This window comes from Adiantum capillus-veneris, chromosome 9, assembly GCF_014529385.1.
Source record: "Adiantum capillus-veneris isolate H3 chromosome 9, ASM1452938v2, whole genome shotgun sequence".
NCBI classification, from domain to species: domain Eukaryota; kingdom Viridiplantae; phylum Streptophyta; class Polypodiopsida; order Polypodiales; family Pteridaceae; genus Adiantum; species Adiantum capillus-veneris.
In genome coordinates, this window is record NC_140939.1 from 119,447,740 (window position 1) to 119,459,195 (window position 11,456).

General features: G+C 41.7%; 1 protein-coding gene across 1 annotated transcript; it reads left to right on the forward strand.

Moving 5' to 3' along the window:
* Positions 1-4,626: 4,626 nt before the first annotated feature.
* On the forward strand, positions 4,627-10,760 carry LOC147451077 (kinesin-like protein KIN-14N). Its single transcript, XM_086520026.1, has 17 exons — positions 4,627-4,814; positions 4,959-5,222; positions 5,291-5,435; positions 5,501-5,610; positions 5,686-5,805; positions 5,885-6,088; positions 6,208-6,417; positions 6,495-6,569; positions 6,686-6,832; positions 8,470-8,614; positions 8,684-8,793; positions 9,216-9,377; positions 9,528-9,739; positions 9,825-9,906; positions 9,978-10,082; positions 10,170-10,274; positions 10,357-10,760. The coding sequence occupies exons 1-17, from the start codon at positions 4,755-4,757 to the stop codon at positions 10,519-10,521; spliced, it is 2,421 nt and encodes an 806-aa protein (XP_086376152.1). The 5' UTR covers positions 4,627-4,754; the 3' UTR covers positions 10,522-10,760.
* The last annotated feature ends 696 nt before the right edge of the window (positions 10,761-11,456 follow it).

Genomic DNA, 11,456 nt, shown 5'->3' on the forward strand with positions numbered 1-11,456 from the left:
GATGCAAATAGTTGCAACATATCAATTGATTTTGATCGGTTTCACCATAGAGCAAGCATTGCATGTCACCAAGGATGGAAATTCGAATATGGATGTCATTCCGGTGTGGCATCTTTCGCAAGAAGAAATCAAGCAATTTGTTACCACCAAAGCTCAACACGGAGGGTAAGTCAGAGGAAGTGCACGAGCCATTCGATAATCTTCATATGGATAGGCAATGGAGCTCTTGCTAGAATGGAGAAGGTGCAGATTGTCAATGATGTTGGCAAAGTGATGTAAGATGTTGTGGATATGATTGTGGGGGGTATCCCACATTGGTTTTACATATCCTGTGGTCTATGAGCAAGAGCAGAGGGCAAGAAGAAGTTCAAGTGGAGTCTAGAGGTGGGTAAGAAAGAAAGCAACTTTCTATAGGTGCCCTCATGTAGACACTTTGGTTTCAGTGTCTACATTAAGAGAAGTCATGATAACTTTTATTTACCTATTGAGAAGGGTGCATGATGGCCACCCTCATCACATGCCAAGAACTAGAACAACCTTAGCATCTTAGCATGGGTAAACAAGTATCAGTAGGTTAATGGTGATAGTGTCTCTTGTAATGTTGGTAGGGAGTGGAAAGGTCTACTCATTTCAATCCTCGTATAGGCTTTTGAAAGATGTCACTTGAAACTTCTTTGAATGGCATGCATGCTAAAGGTGTATTTTTGAAAGTGCTGGTTGCTCTTAAAGAGCTTGCTATTTGGGACACCTCTCCCAGGATGCATTAGCTTTGAGGCAGGCTAGACATGGGTAGCGCTTTTAAAAAATATTGGCTCTTTTCAGTAAACATGGACCCAAGAATTACAAAATGTCATACCATTGATTGCATTGCTTGTTAGATGTGCCTAATTAGCACAAGGGTAGGAAGCTATGGGTACACAAACAGGTACATGGTGTGGAAAATCTGGGTTGTTTTGATAGAATGGGAATGAGGGTTGCAATGTGCAAACACATGCACTCACGTGTAGTTGGAAAAGCACAAGTCATTGACGAGCGCATGCTCCAAGATGTCATCTCTTGGACAACACTACTTGCAAGGTATGCTCAACATGGGCCTTTGATGCATCCCTTTGATGCATGTTGTGTGCGAGAGGTCTACCTTCTTGCGATGCATTTGTTGTGAATGTAGTTGGTCACCTTATCTTTCATGTAACGAATGTTTGGATGAAGTTTTATTAGATTCATGTTACTCTATGTCTATTGTAGAGTTACATATATGGAACGTTCAAAGTTGACCAGCTTCAACAAGTAATTTTGTTGATGAGAGGCTTGACGAGTAAAGCATGCAAAAGGCCAAATGTGATCGGTAGATTTTGATAGTGCTTCACTTAGCACTTAGAGAGTCAGCTACATTTTAGGAGTAGGTGTGTGTGTGTGTGTGGGGGGGGGGGGGGGGGGGGGGGGGGGGGGGGGGGGGAGGCTTTGGTAAAGACTTGCTATTAGCTGGTGTACGAACAAGGTGTCTCTCTCAAGAAGGCCCTGTGAAACAATAGAAGGACCTTCTCATAACACCTTTGTATGAATGCCCTTATCCTCATTGGGAACAATCCAAATTGGCCAATCTATTTTTGTGTCGATTGTGTGCATCATGGGGAGATGCATCAAGATAGATACACACACACACACACACACACACACACACACACACACACACACACACACACACACACACACACACACACACACACACACATATTGTATTACTAGAAAAGCCCCTAGCTTATTATGTTTTTAAAAAAGGCCTCACTTTATTAAAGACCTCAACATGGGACTTGGCCCGTCCATTACACTGGTAATATGTGTTTTTCTTTTGAGTGGTTTACTACCCTATGGCGATACTGGCCGTGAAGGCTCTAAGGTTACCTCCCTTGCTACATAGGCGGCCGTGAAGACGCTAGGGTTACCTCCCCTGCAGCATGGGCGGCCTCGTGTCTCCGAGGAGGAGTCGCTCCACTCATACCGATTCTGCTCATCACAAAGGACTGACGGCCCACCGCCCTCCTCTATATAAAGAGGTGAGGGCGCACCTCTGCCCCTCACTTAGCATTGTTTGGTGTTCTACTAAAGATCGTGTTTCCTTTTTACACTAAAGTATGGAGCTCGCTACAACAGTAACTCAGGTTGGCTACTCTGCCTAGACATATTTCGTTGCAGGTTTTAGGGAAGAAGGCTTTTCTGTAATGATGATAGTTTTTTGTATTTTGGTTTGTATATAGTTTCCGCTCTTAACTTGGTGATGGTCCCTATTGGACTATGAGTATATATGGTATTACAGCATGAATTTTTCCTCCCACTGGTTTTTTTGGGTTACCGTTTTACTGGTAAAAAAAGGGGGGTGTGTAATACCGAAAGCTGCCGTTCACAGTCTCTGGTTTTTTTGATAGCCACTCTACGTCTGCATTGGCTTTTTGGAAACTATTGTACTGCTGCTATACTAAAACTAGCATAACTCTGTTGACTGAATGCCGAACTCACCTTGATAGCTTGGAAAAACATCAATATACTACTCAATTTACCTATCACTGTCACCTCTCTTTAAGATGCTTGATTATTGGAGGGCTATGGATACTTACATGATTTGAAAGATGTTTTACTGCGCACTGGTTGGATTGGGCGGATGATGATGTTTTATGGCCTACTATACTCTGTTTTTTTAATATAACATTAGGATATGGTACCCGGGTGCACACTATGGCAATTCTTGGCCTAGACATATTTCGTTGCAAGTTTTATAAAAAAGAAAAGAGGAAAGGGGGCATTTCTGTAAATGATGCTAGTTTTTTGATATTATGGGTATGCATATAGTTTTCGCTCTGAAACCTGGTTGTCCCTGTTGGACGGTGAGTATATAAGGTATTGCAGCATGGTACCCCGAAGCACACTATGGCAATTCTTGGCCTATACTTTGGTATGGTTAAGATGAACAATATTGTTTTTTCATTCACTAAGCCAGTTGTTACTCCAGTTATAGCTTTGGTTATTACTATGATGCTAGTACTTTAAAACATAATGACCTTTTTCCGTGGAAAACTTCATAGATTCGAAATAAGGCCTGGTTTTTAGCAGGTACCCCTTGGTACTTGGATGGCTTAAGTGCAGTATATGGTAAATGATGTACAAAGTGAGGGTGGATTTGGGGACCATTCACTAGGATAGGTATCTAACCTAGTAGCAAGTTCAAATGAGCTTGAGATATTTATTATAAATAAAACTTTTTTTGATGTAGCTTTCATAAACTGGTGAAAGAAAAGAAAAAAAGGGGGGGGGGGGGGGGGGGATTCTGACACTTGGATTAGAAGGAGTGACGACCTTCTAATCAAAATGATACAATTTTACTAAGGAACTTTGGGAAATAAGAGAAAATATTTGTTAAAAAATAAATACTTTGGACTATAGCTTGTAAAGTTTTTTTAAAAATAGTTTGTAAGATGGACATGGATAACGACTGGTATAGTCCATTGATACCTGTAAAACACATCCAAGGCTAACTGAATTGTTGTCTTGTTTGGATGGATGCAGGTAAGGACTCTATCTTATCTTGGAAAAGTTTTTTTTTTGGATTTGGCAAGTTGTAAGGCCTACGGGGCATGGGCACTCCAAGGAAGGGGTGTCCGGTTATCTTTGCCCTCCCTTGTCGTGAATGAAGCTCAACTTTTGGTATATTTTGCCTTCTCGCACTTGGCGGCTGTCCTCGTCCCCTGCATAGGAAATACGCTCGCCGCTCGGCCTTGTTTGGGCGCGTGGTGGGGTAATCCAGTGGCTAGGGTTTTTTGGTTGATGGTTCTTGAATAAGATGTTATTTCCTTGGGTTTGAGTGCTTCTCTATGACTTTTGTCCCTAGCTATACTTGGTGGATGCTTTTTTGGAATAGGTGGATGCTGGTGTCTTTGTTCATGATTTTAGTTGTCGTCTTTGGGTCATCCGGGTAGTGCCTACATGGAAGACATGGTGGGTTGGGGTGACAGGTTGCCTGTCATGGTGGCATCTCTCGTGCAAGTTTGTCAGGCATTATTTTTGATATATGCGAGTGGTTCCATGTTAAGCCAAACTTTATGATTTCAGTTTGATGTATGCGGGTGGCTCCCTGTAACACCGAGCTTTATGAACTCGGTCCGATATATGAAGGTGGCTCCCTGTAAAGCCAAACACTGTGCTTCCGTGGCTTGTGTTGAGCATGGTCTTTCAAGTAATTCTTTTTGTTCTTTATGATATATACACCCATAGAAGGTGGGGTTTGCCAAGAAAAAAGGGTACCTACCAATGGAAGGGTAGTACATTAAGTTGCTCACCTAATTTAGAGTACACACACATGCTATATCATTGAAAATGGAAAGTTAGTAATCTAAAATAGAATTGTCGTTTAGTCTTTTTGTATCTGCAAAAGTGTAGTAGAGAATGTTTTGACCCACACAAAAGCTTGTGAATAGAAATTCTACTAATATTGCTTAGTGCATGCACAACCTTCTTACATTTTTCACCAACAATGTTGCTTCATTACAAAAAATTGACTTATGTCATTAGAAAGGCAAAATGAAATTATGTTCTTGGGTACTATTTCCGGGGTAGGGCGGGGCCGTTCCAATGCTAACATTGCTCGGAGTGGGCGTTGTAGACTCCCGCCCACCCTTCTCCGTTTGAACTGATACTGGAAAGAGTTCCCCCCCTTATTAGACCCTGCTTGTATCATCCTTCTCCATTACGACCACTCGAGCAAGATGAAGCGCGTTTCGACGGCTCAAAGGAACGGTAGAGAAATGCGCAGGGCAACACAACAGGTAGCTTGGCACAATCCTCTACGGTTTTTGTCATCAGTAGCTGTGCTTAATGACAGAAAAGCAGAAAATTTTCACGCTTTCTAGAGGCTTTCTTGAGGCCCCGACGAAGCTTAGGATTACCGGTATTTTTCTGTGAACATGCAGAAGGAGAAGGAAAACATTGGAGCGCCACCAGAAAAGAAAAGAAAATTCAACAGCATAAGCTCTTCAGAAGTTGGTCTAGGTAATGAGAATCATGAGGTCCTGTGTCCTTCAAATGGACAAGCAGAACCTTGTGCATCCCAGCAAGATGTATCGGAACAGCTGCCCAATTGCAAGGGGGAATGGGAAGACGGCAAGATGTGGAGTGAGCAGGTGGAGGCTCTCCTGAATGCAAAGTTTTTGACCAAAGCCAAGTTTGATATAAAGGTAAACCCAGAACTATATGACTTTGAATTTACAGTAGAGCAACTTTTGTAGCTTGACTTTTTGTACAGGGGAGAAACGAGCAGATGACTGAGCATATTAAGAAGCTGCGATCTTGTATACGCCACTTTCGTCAGATTGAGGCATCTTATGTTTTGCAAATTGAACAGCTGCAAAACCTGTCTAGAGAGGAGAAGCTGCACTGGGAAGCTTCTGGTATGTCTTCATTTGTTTGATCTCCAATTGTCTAAGCTCTGTAAAGCAGTGTTATGTTTTTGCAGAAGTTGCAATGGCTGAGAAGCACACTCAGATTTCCAACAATCTTTCAATATCTCAAGACAGATGTGCAGCCCTTGAGAAATCACTAGTAGCAGCAGAGGAACAGAAAAAGGTATTGTTCATAGAATCTTCTATTCTGTGGCTAGTGTAATCATATAGACATTACTTTCATGTTTTGCCAATTTAGGATTTACTTGCCACTCATGAGAGAGATGTAAGTGAATTGGAGGCTTCTCAGCATAGCTGCTTCAAACTATCTGGTGAATTGGAAAAGCTGAAGCTAGATATGAAAGCCGTCGAAGAGAAGGTCTGTTAACATATTACTTATGTATTTATATTGATTAGGGTATGTGGGTTTTGGATATTGAGGCTGTATTGTCTTAAAGGTGAAGAGCCTGCAAGATATTAACAAGAGGCTCTCAGAATACAATACGAGTCTGCAAGATTACAACAGTAAGCTGCAGAATGATGCCTCTTCAGCTGCACAAGAAAACATCAGAACACAACAAGAGAAGATCGCTATATTGGAGACATTAAGTGCCATTCGTGGTAGTGCGGCTGCTTTGCAAACACAGCTGGACTCTGCTAAGGTCAGCCCAAAACTTAAATTATATCAGAGACAGTCAAGCACAGTGCACTACTTGCATGTGTGAACATTTTTTGTGAGGGTACCTGATGTTTCATTTGTCTTGTGATTACCTCAATGCAGCTAGCAGCCGAAGAAGAAAATAAACAGAAGAATCTTCTGCACAATGACCTTGAATGGATAAGAACAGAGCTTCAACAGTGTAACGAGGAAAGACATCAGTACCAGATTCAGAATCAAACATTGGTAGATGAAAATAATAGGTTCAGAGAATTTACTGGGAGATCAGCATCTGAGCTTGAGAGTGTGACCAACAAAGCTATTGCTTTGGAGGTATGCTAATTGCTTCAGTTATGAAGAGGAGATATTAAAAGTTGTTAACTCCTGTTTAAGCTTCTTCCTCCTTTCAGGAAAGTCATGATCTCCAAAGTGAACAAATCAGAAATCTTCTGCATCAGCTGGATGCTTCTAATTCAAAGTTGCAGGTCATCAGCTCATGAAGTTGTCTGAATTACACTGAATATTTGCTGCTTGCTTATTGTCAAGGATTGACATTCAACAACTAAACTCATAGTGTTTCTTTCCGATGTATATACTGCAGGCATTAGAACTATCTCTAGAGCTGCACAAGAAGGCTGACGCTGATCATGTGGGGAAGGTAATGGAGCTTCAGCTGAAGCTCTCTGAAGCTGAGCAGCGTCTCAATGAAGGAGAAATAATACGTCGTAAACTTCATAATACTATCCAAGTAAGTTTAATGATTTGTGCCACAATGCATGTGTGTTTTTTGCCTCTTGTTTGCAAGAAAATTGATGTCTTTTGTTTGAGCCTTTTTGTTTTTAAATCAACTTAACGCTAGAGATCTCAATTCGTGTTTGATGCTGGGTTCACCAAGTCATCAAGCCCAGAAAAGTGATGGGAGTTTTACCCAATCAGTAATAGAGTGGTAGTTTTTTGTTTGTAACTCACTAGACTATTATATGACAATGCTAGTTTAGGTTGCTTTTTGGTAACAACCATTCACTTTTTCCCAAACACTATGCTTATGTTGTCTACAATGATTGACATCATATGTAAGAGACCTTATTCTGTTAAAGCAACCGATGCCAGAATTGGAACATACGATTGATGCTGGGTCCATCAAGTCATGAAGATCTGCCAAGTGATGCTGATTCTTACCTACTTAGGGCTGATCAGAGTGGGACTGTCCTTGATAATAATTGACTAGACTATTATATGGCTGATATGTTAGTAGTTTATGCAAACATTTACTCTTTCCTAATGACAGTTCATGCAACCCTTGATCATACCCTTCAGGTACTTGTTTATATTCGTGGTTCCTGCTATATCTAAACTGCTTGTTTTGGTGGTTTTGCTCTCAAAAAAGCAGCAAGATTGATCAAATGTAAATAATGGCTGCAGCTTGCTTGAGATCCTTCTTGCCTATCCTGCAAGCTCATCATTTATAGATGATAACTCACTCAACATTGACATCATTTGCTACCCTCATTGGACCAGTTCTTTGACATATGATATGTGTAAATCATGCACTCGCAACTATAAGTTTACAGTTTAGGTACCATGCTGTAATTTGAGTTGGGAAGAACTGAGCTAATCTGGCCGGCTGCCAAATTTTTGCGTACTGCCTCCAAATGTGTATCAAGGAGGTTTTGAAAAATGTTGTTGCAAAAAGGAATGAATGCAATTTGTCTGATTTGGAAAATTTTCTTGCAATAGGAATGGATGCAATTCACATCAGTTACTGTTAAGAGTGTAAAGAGGGCAAGGTCACTTAGCATAGAGTAGGTAGTGTGGCCTCGAAGCCCTAGTATGGCCTATGAGCCTTGTCAAAAAGTCACATCCCTATTTAGCAAACCAACTAGAGGGAATTATTCAGGGTTGCAGAAAGGCATCCAAACTACCATATCAACATATGTGACTCAAGAGAAGGGTACCCAAGCAAAAATATAATAACGGAAGGCTCAGAAGCGTCTACTGTTGCTGAGGAGCATTTTCTACCGAAACATTTCTGCAAAACTGCCAGGAAAGTGCTCTGATTCGTGCAGCATAGTTAGGAGAATGCTTTGATTAAGTCTTTTCAAATCCGAAACAAACATGGTCTTACCATCTTTTCCTGTTTTTAAATTAATGGACAGGGATTCATGGCCATATATATCTACCCTGGTGTCCCATAGACACATAATGCTCTTAAGTGGTCCTAAGAAATAATGAGTTTGTTCCTGCAATTGTCGTCTCATAGTATCATCAAATTGCTTTCTGGTTTGTCTGATCTATTTAGACATGTCTCTACAACACTGATCAATCAAGTTGGCCTCAATTGGTATATACAGAAGGGTTAGCCTGCTTGTCTTTGTGGATATGCAGGAGCTCAAAGGGAACATCAGAGTTTTCTGCAGGGTGCGACCTTTGATTGTTGACGAGGAAGATAATGAACTGGCCCATTCAGTTGTTCAGTATCCTCAAGCTGGGGAACTTGTGGGTCATGGCATAGACCTTGTACAAGCTGAAGGTACATTATGGACCATTCTTGATTCATCTCTGCAAGCTGTTTTCCATATATTGATGAAAGTAAGTGCAGGACAAAAATATGCATTTTCGTTTGATAAAGTCTTTGGACCTGACGTTTCACAAGAAAATGTTTTCGAGGAAATCTCTCAACTTGTTCAAAGTGCTCTGGATGGATACAAGGTCTTACCTCAACAATGCCTTCTCTTTTGAACACAAACTAACAAAAGCAATCTCACCCACCACATGCTTTATGTGCACAAAAATGCATGCATGGCATGTGCTTATGCGCGCGTGCGCACACACACACACACACACACACACACACACACACACACACACACACACACACACACACACACACACATACACACTAATGTGCATGCAATCTCGTCTGCATACAGGTTAAGTACATGCTGTAGATCTTGTAGTTCAAATCCTGCAGTCGTTTTGAGTGGGCGCCGCCCCCCCCCCCCCCCCCCAAACCCCCTCTTCTCCCCCCTGTCACAGAAAAGAATAAGACAAAACAGACCACCCACCCACACACACACTGACTTAGAAAGAAACTTTTCAGCTACGAGGTTGTCTTACTTTCTGGTTACCAGGTTTGCATTTTTGCTTATGGTCAAACTGGATCTGGCAAGACATACACTATGCTTGGCCAACCTGATCAACCTGCACATAAGGGTCTCATTCCAAGATCCTTGGAGCAAATATTCAGGTCAAGCCAAGCCCTTCAATGTCAAGGATGGAAATTCAGAATGCAGGTATGTTGGACAATGAAACAGTCCTTAAATTTAAATGACCGCATAGATTGTTCAGCAGATGTGGAAGCAGATGACTTTGAAAAAACCCCTGTGTTCTTGTGCTGGAGTTTTGTGAGCTCCTGGTTTACAGTTGGCCCATGAACCTTGCAGGCATCAATGCTTGAAATTTACAATGAGAGTTTAAGGGATCTCCTTGTTACACCAAAGTCCGATTCGCAAAAAAATGATGCTCCAGGTATTGCAAAACAATACAATATTAAGCATGATAACCTTGGCCACACACAAGTATCCGAACTTACTCTTGTCGAGGTTACGAACTGGAGAGAGGTCTCTAGTCTCTTGCGTCAAGCTGCTCAAAGCAGGTCAGTAAGATGTTCACATCAGCAAGGAATATAAGTTAGGAACATCTAGACTTCTAATAGCTCTCTGTTTGGCCACTGGGAGCAGGAGTGTGGGAAAGACTGCGATGAATGAACAATCATCACGAAGCCACTGTGTGTTTACTCTGCGAATATCTGGGGTGAATGAGGTGTGTTTCCCTATAAATCCACACCTGCAAGTCGTCAACAATAGACTAAATGGGGCATCTCATGGTACCAGAGCACAGAGCAGCAGGTGCAAGGAGTGCTGAATCTGGTGGACCTTGCAGGGAGTGAGCGACTGTCCCGCAGTGGAGCTACTGGAGAACGCCTCAAAGAAACTCAGGTTGCGGGATGCAATCAATCATCATGTTATGTACAATAATATGCTTGCCTACTTACGTTTGTTAATGTTTCGATTGGTTGTGATCAGGCAATCAATAAGAGCTTGGCTTGCCTAGGAGATGTTATCCTCGCCATAGCAAACAAAGAGCAGCATGTGCCATACAGAAATTCAAAGCTTACTTACTTACTACAGGTTTGCAAGGCTTCTTCACTCCACGTCTGGACTCTGCCGACACTTACCAGTTTAAAACTAATGATGACTACATGTGTGGCAGCCCTGTCTAGGAGGTGACTCCAAAACGCTCATGTTTGTCAACATTGCGCCAGATTCCAAATCGCTACATGAGTCTCTCTGCTCACTCAGGTTTGCTGCCAAGGTGAACGCCTGCGAAATCGGCGTCCCCCGTCGCCACACCACCTCTCGTGTCGTGCCCATTTGATTTCTTTCATCAATACTACTTTCACCGTGCTTGATTTTCATTCGGTATGTTTCACTTCACTACTTTGATAAGCCCACCTGTGTGCTCTTGGGCAAGAGTAAAGTAGCAAGATTTTTTAAAAGCAATGTCACTATTGCTTGCTCACATTTTCAGTTACAAGTCCCTTGGACAAACACCCCTCCATTGTCACTCGTATCTTGGCGCCTTAATAAAAACACAACTCAAGGTTAAATATTGTTTCTAGTAGCACGACAACCTTGTCGAGTTTTTGGTATCACAGACATGCACAAAGAGAGGAAGAGGAGGAAGCACTTCACAATGTGGTTTTGGCTCAAGCGAGTAAACAAGGTTATCCATTGTTTTGAGCAATGCTACTATGATTTGAAATATGCTACATGCACAAAGAGAGGAAGAGGAGGAAGCACTTGACAATGTGGTTTTGGCTCGAGTGAGTAAACAAGGTTATCCATTGTTTTAAGCAATGCTACTATGATTTGAAATATGCTACATGCATAGAGGGGCTCCTATAGGAGAGCAAAGCATCCTTTGAACCTTGAATTCATGATATCCTAATTGCTATGCATGTGCAATAACTCAGAGAGTTGAATGCACAAAATATCCCAGATTGCATAGGAAGTTGAGGTAGACAATATCCATGCCAAATAGTTGTTCCACATTTTTTGATTGCATGCTGCCTTCAAGTTACTACCATGATACAAAAGTGTACACAAATTCATGCTCATTGGTAGCACATAAGTTGGTGTCTAATTGTACTCTGAGAATAAGGAAAAGTGCTTTGACTACTGAGCTTGTGGGAGCTTCAAGGACCCATGCAATACAAATAGTGTGGGAAGGTGTCTAATCTTTGAGACATTGCATACAAAACAAAGAAACAGGTCAAGTCAATGGAAGAGAAGGTTGCTAGCTTTTCAAAA

Excerpts from the sequence above, each read along its gene's own strand:
- LOC147451077 (XM_086520026.1), top strand. The coding sequence starts at position 4,755 with ATGAAGCGCGTTTCGACGGCTCAAAGGAACGGTAGAGAAATGCGCAGG. Across the intron at positions 6,418-6,494 it reads ACAAAGCTATTGCTTTGGAG|GAAAGTCATGATCTCCAAAG; the intron begins GTATGCTAATTG and ends TCCTCCTTTCAG. Across the intron at positions 9,740-9,824 it reads CGTCAAGCTGCTCAAAGCAG|GAGTGTGGGAAAGACTGCGA; the intron begins GTCAGTAAGATG and ends CACTGGGAGCAG.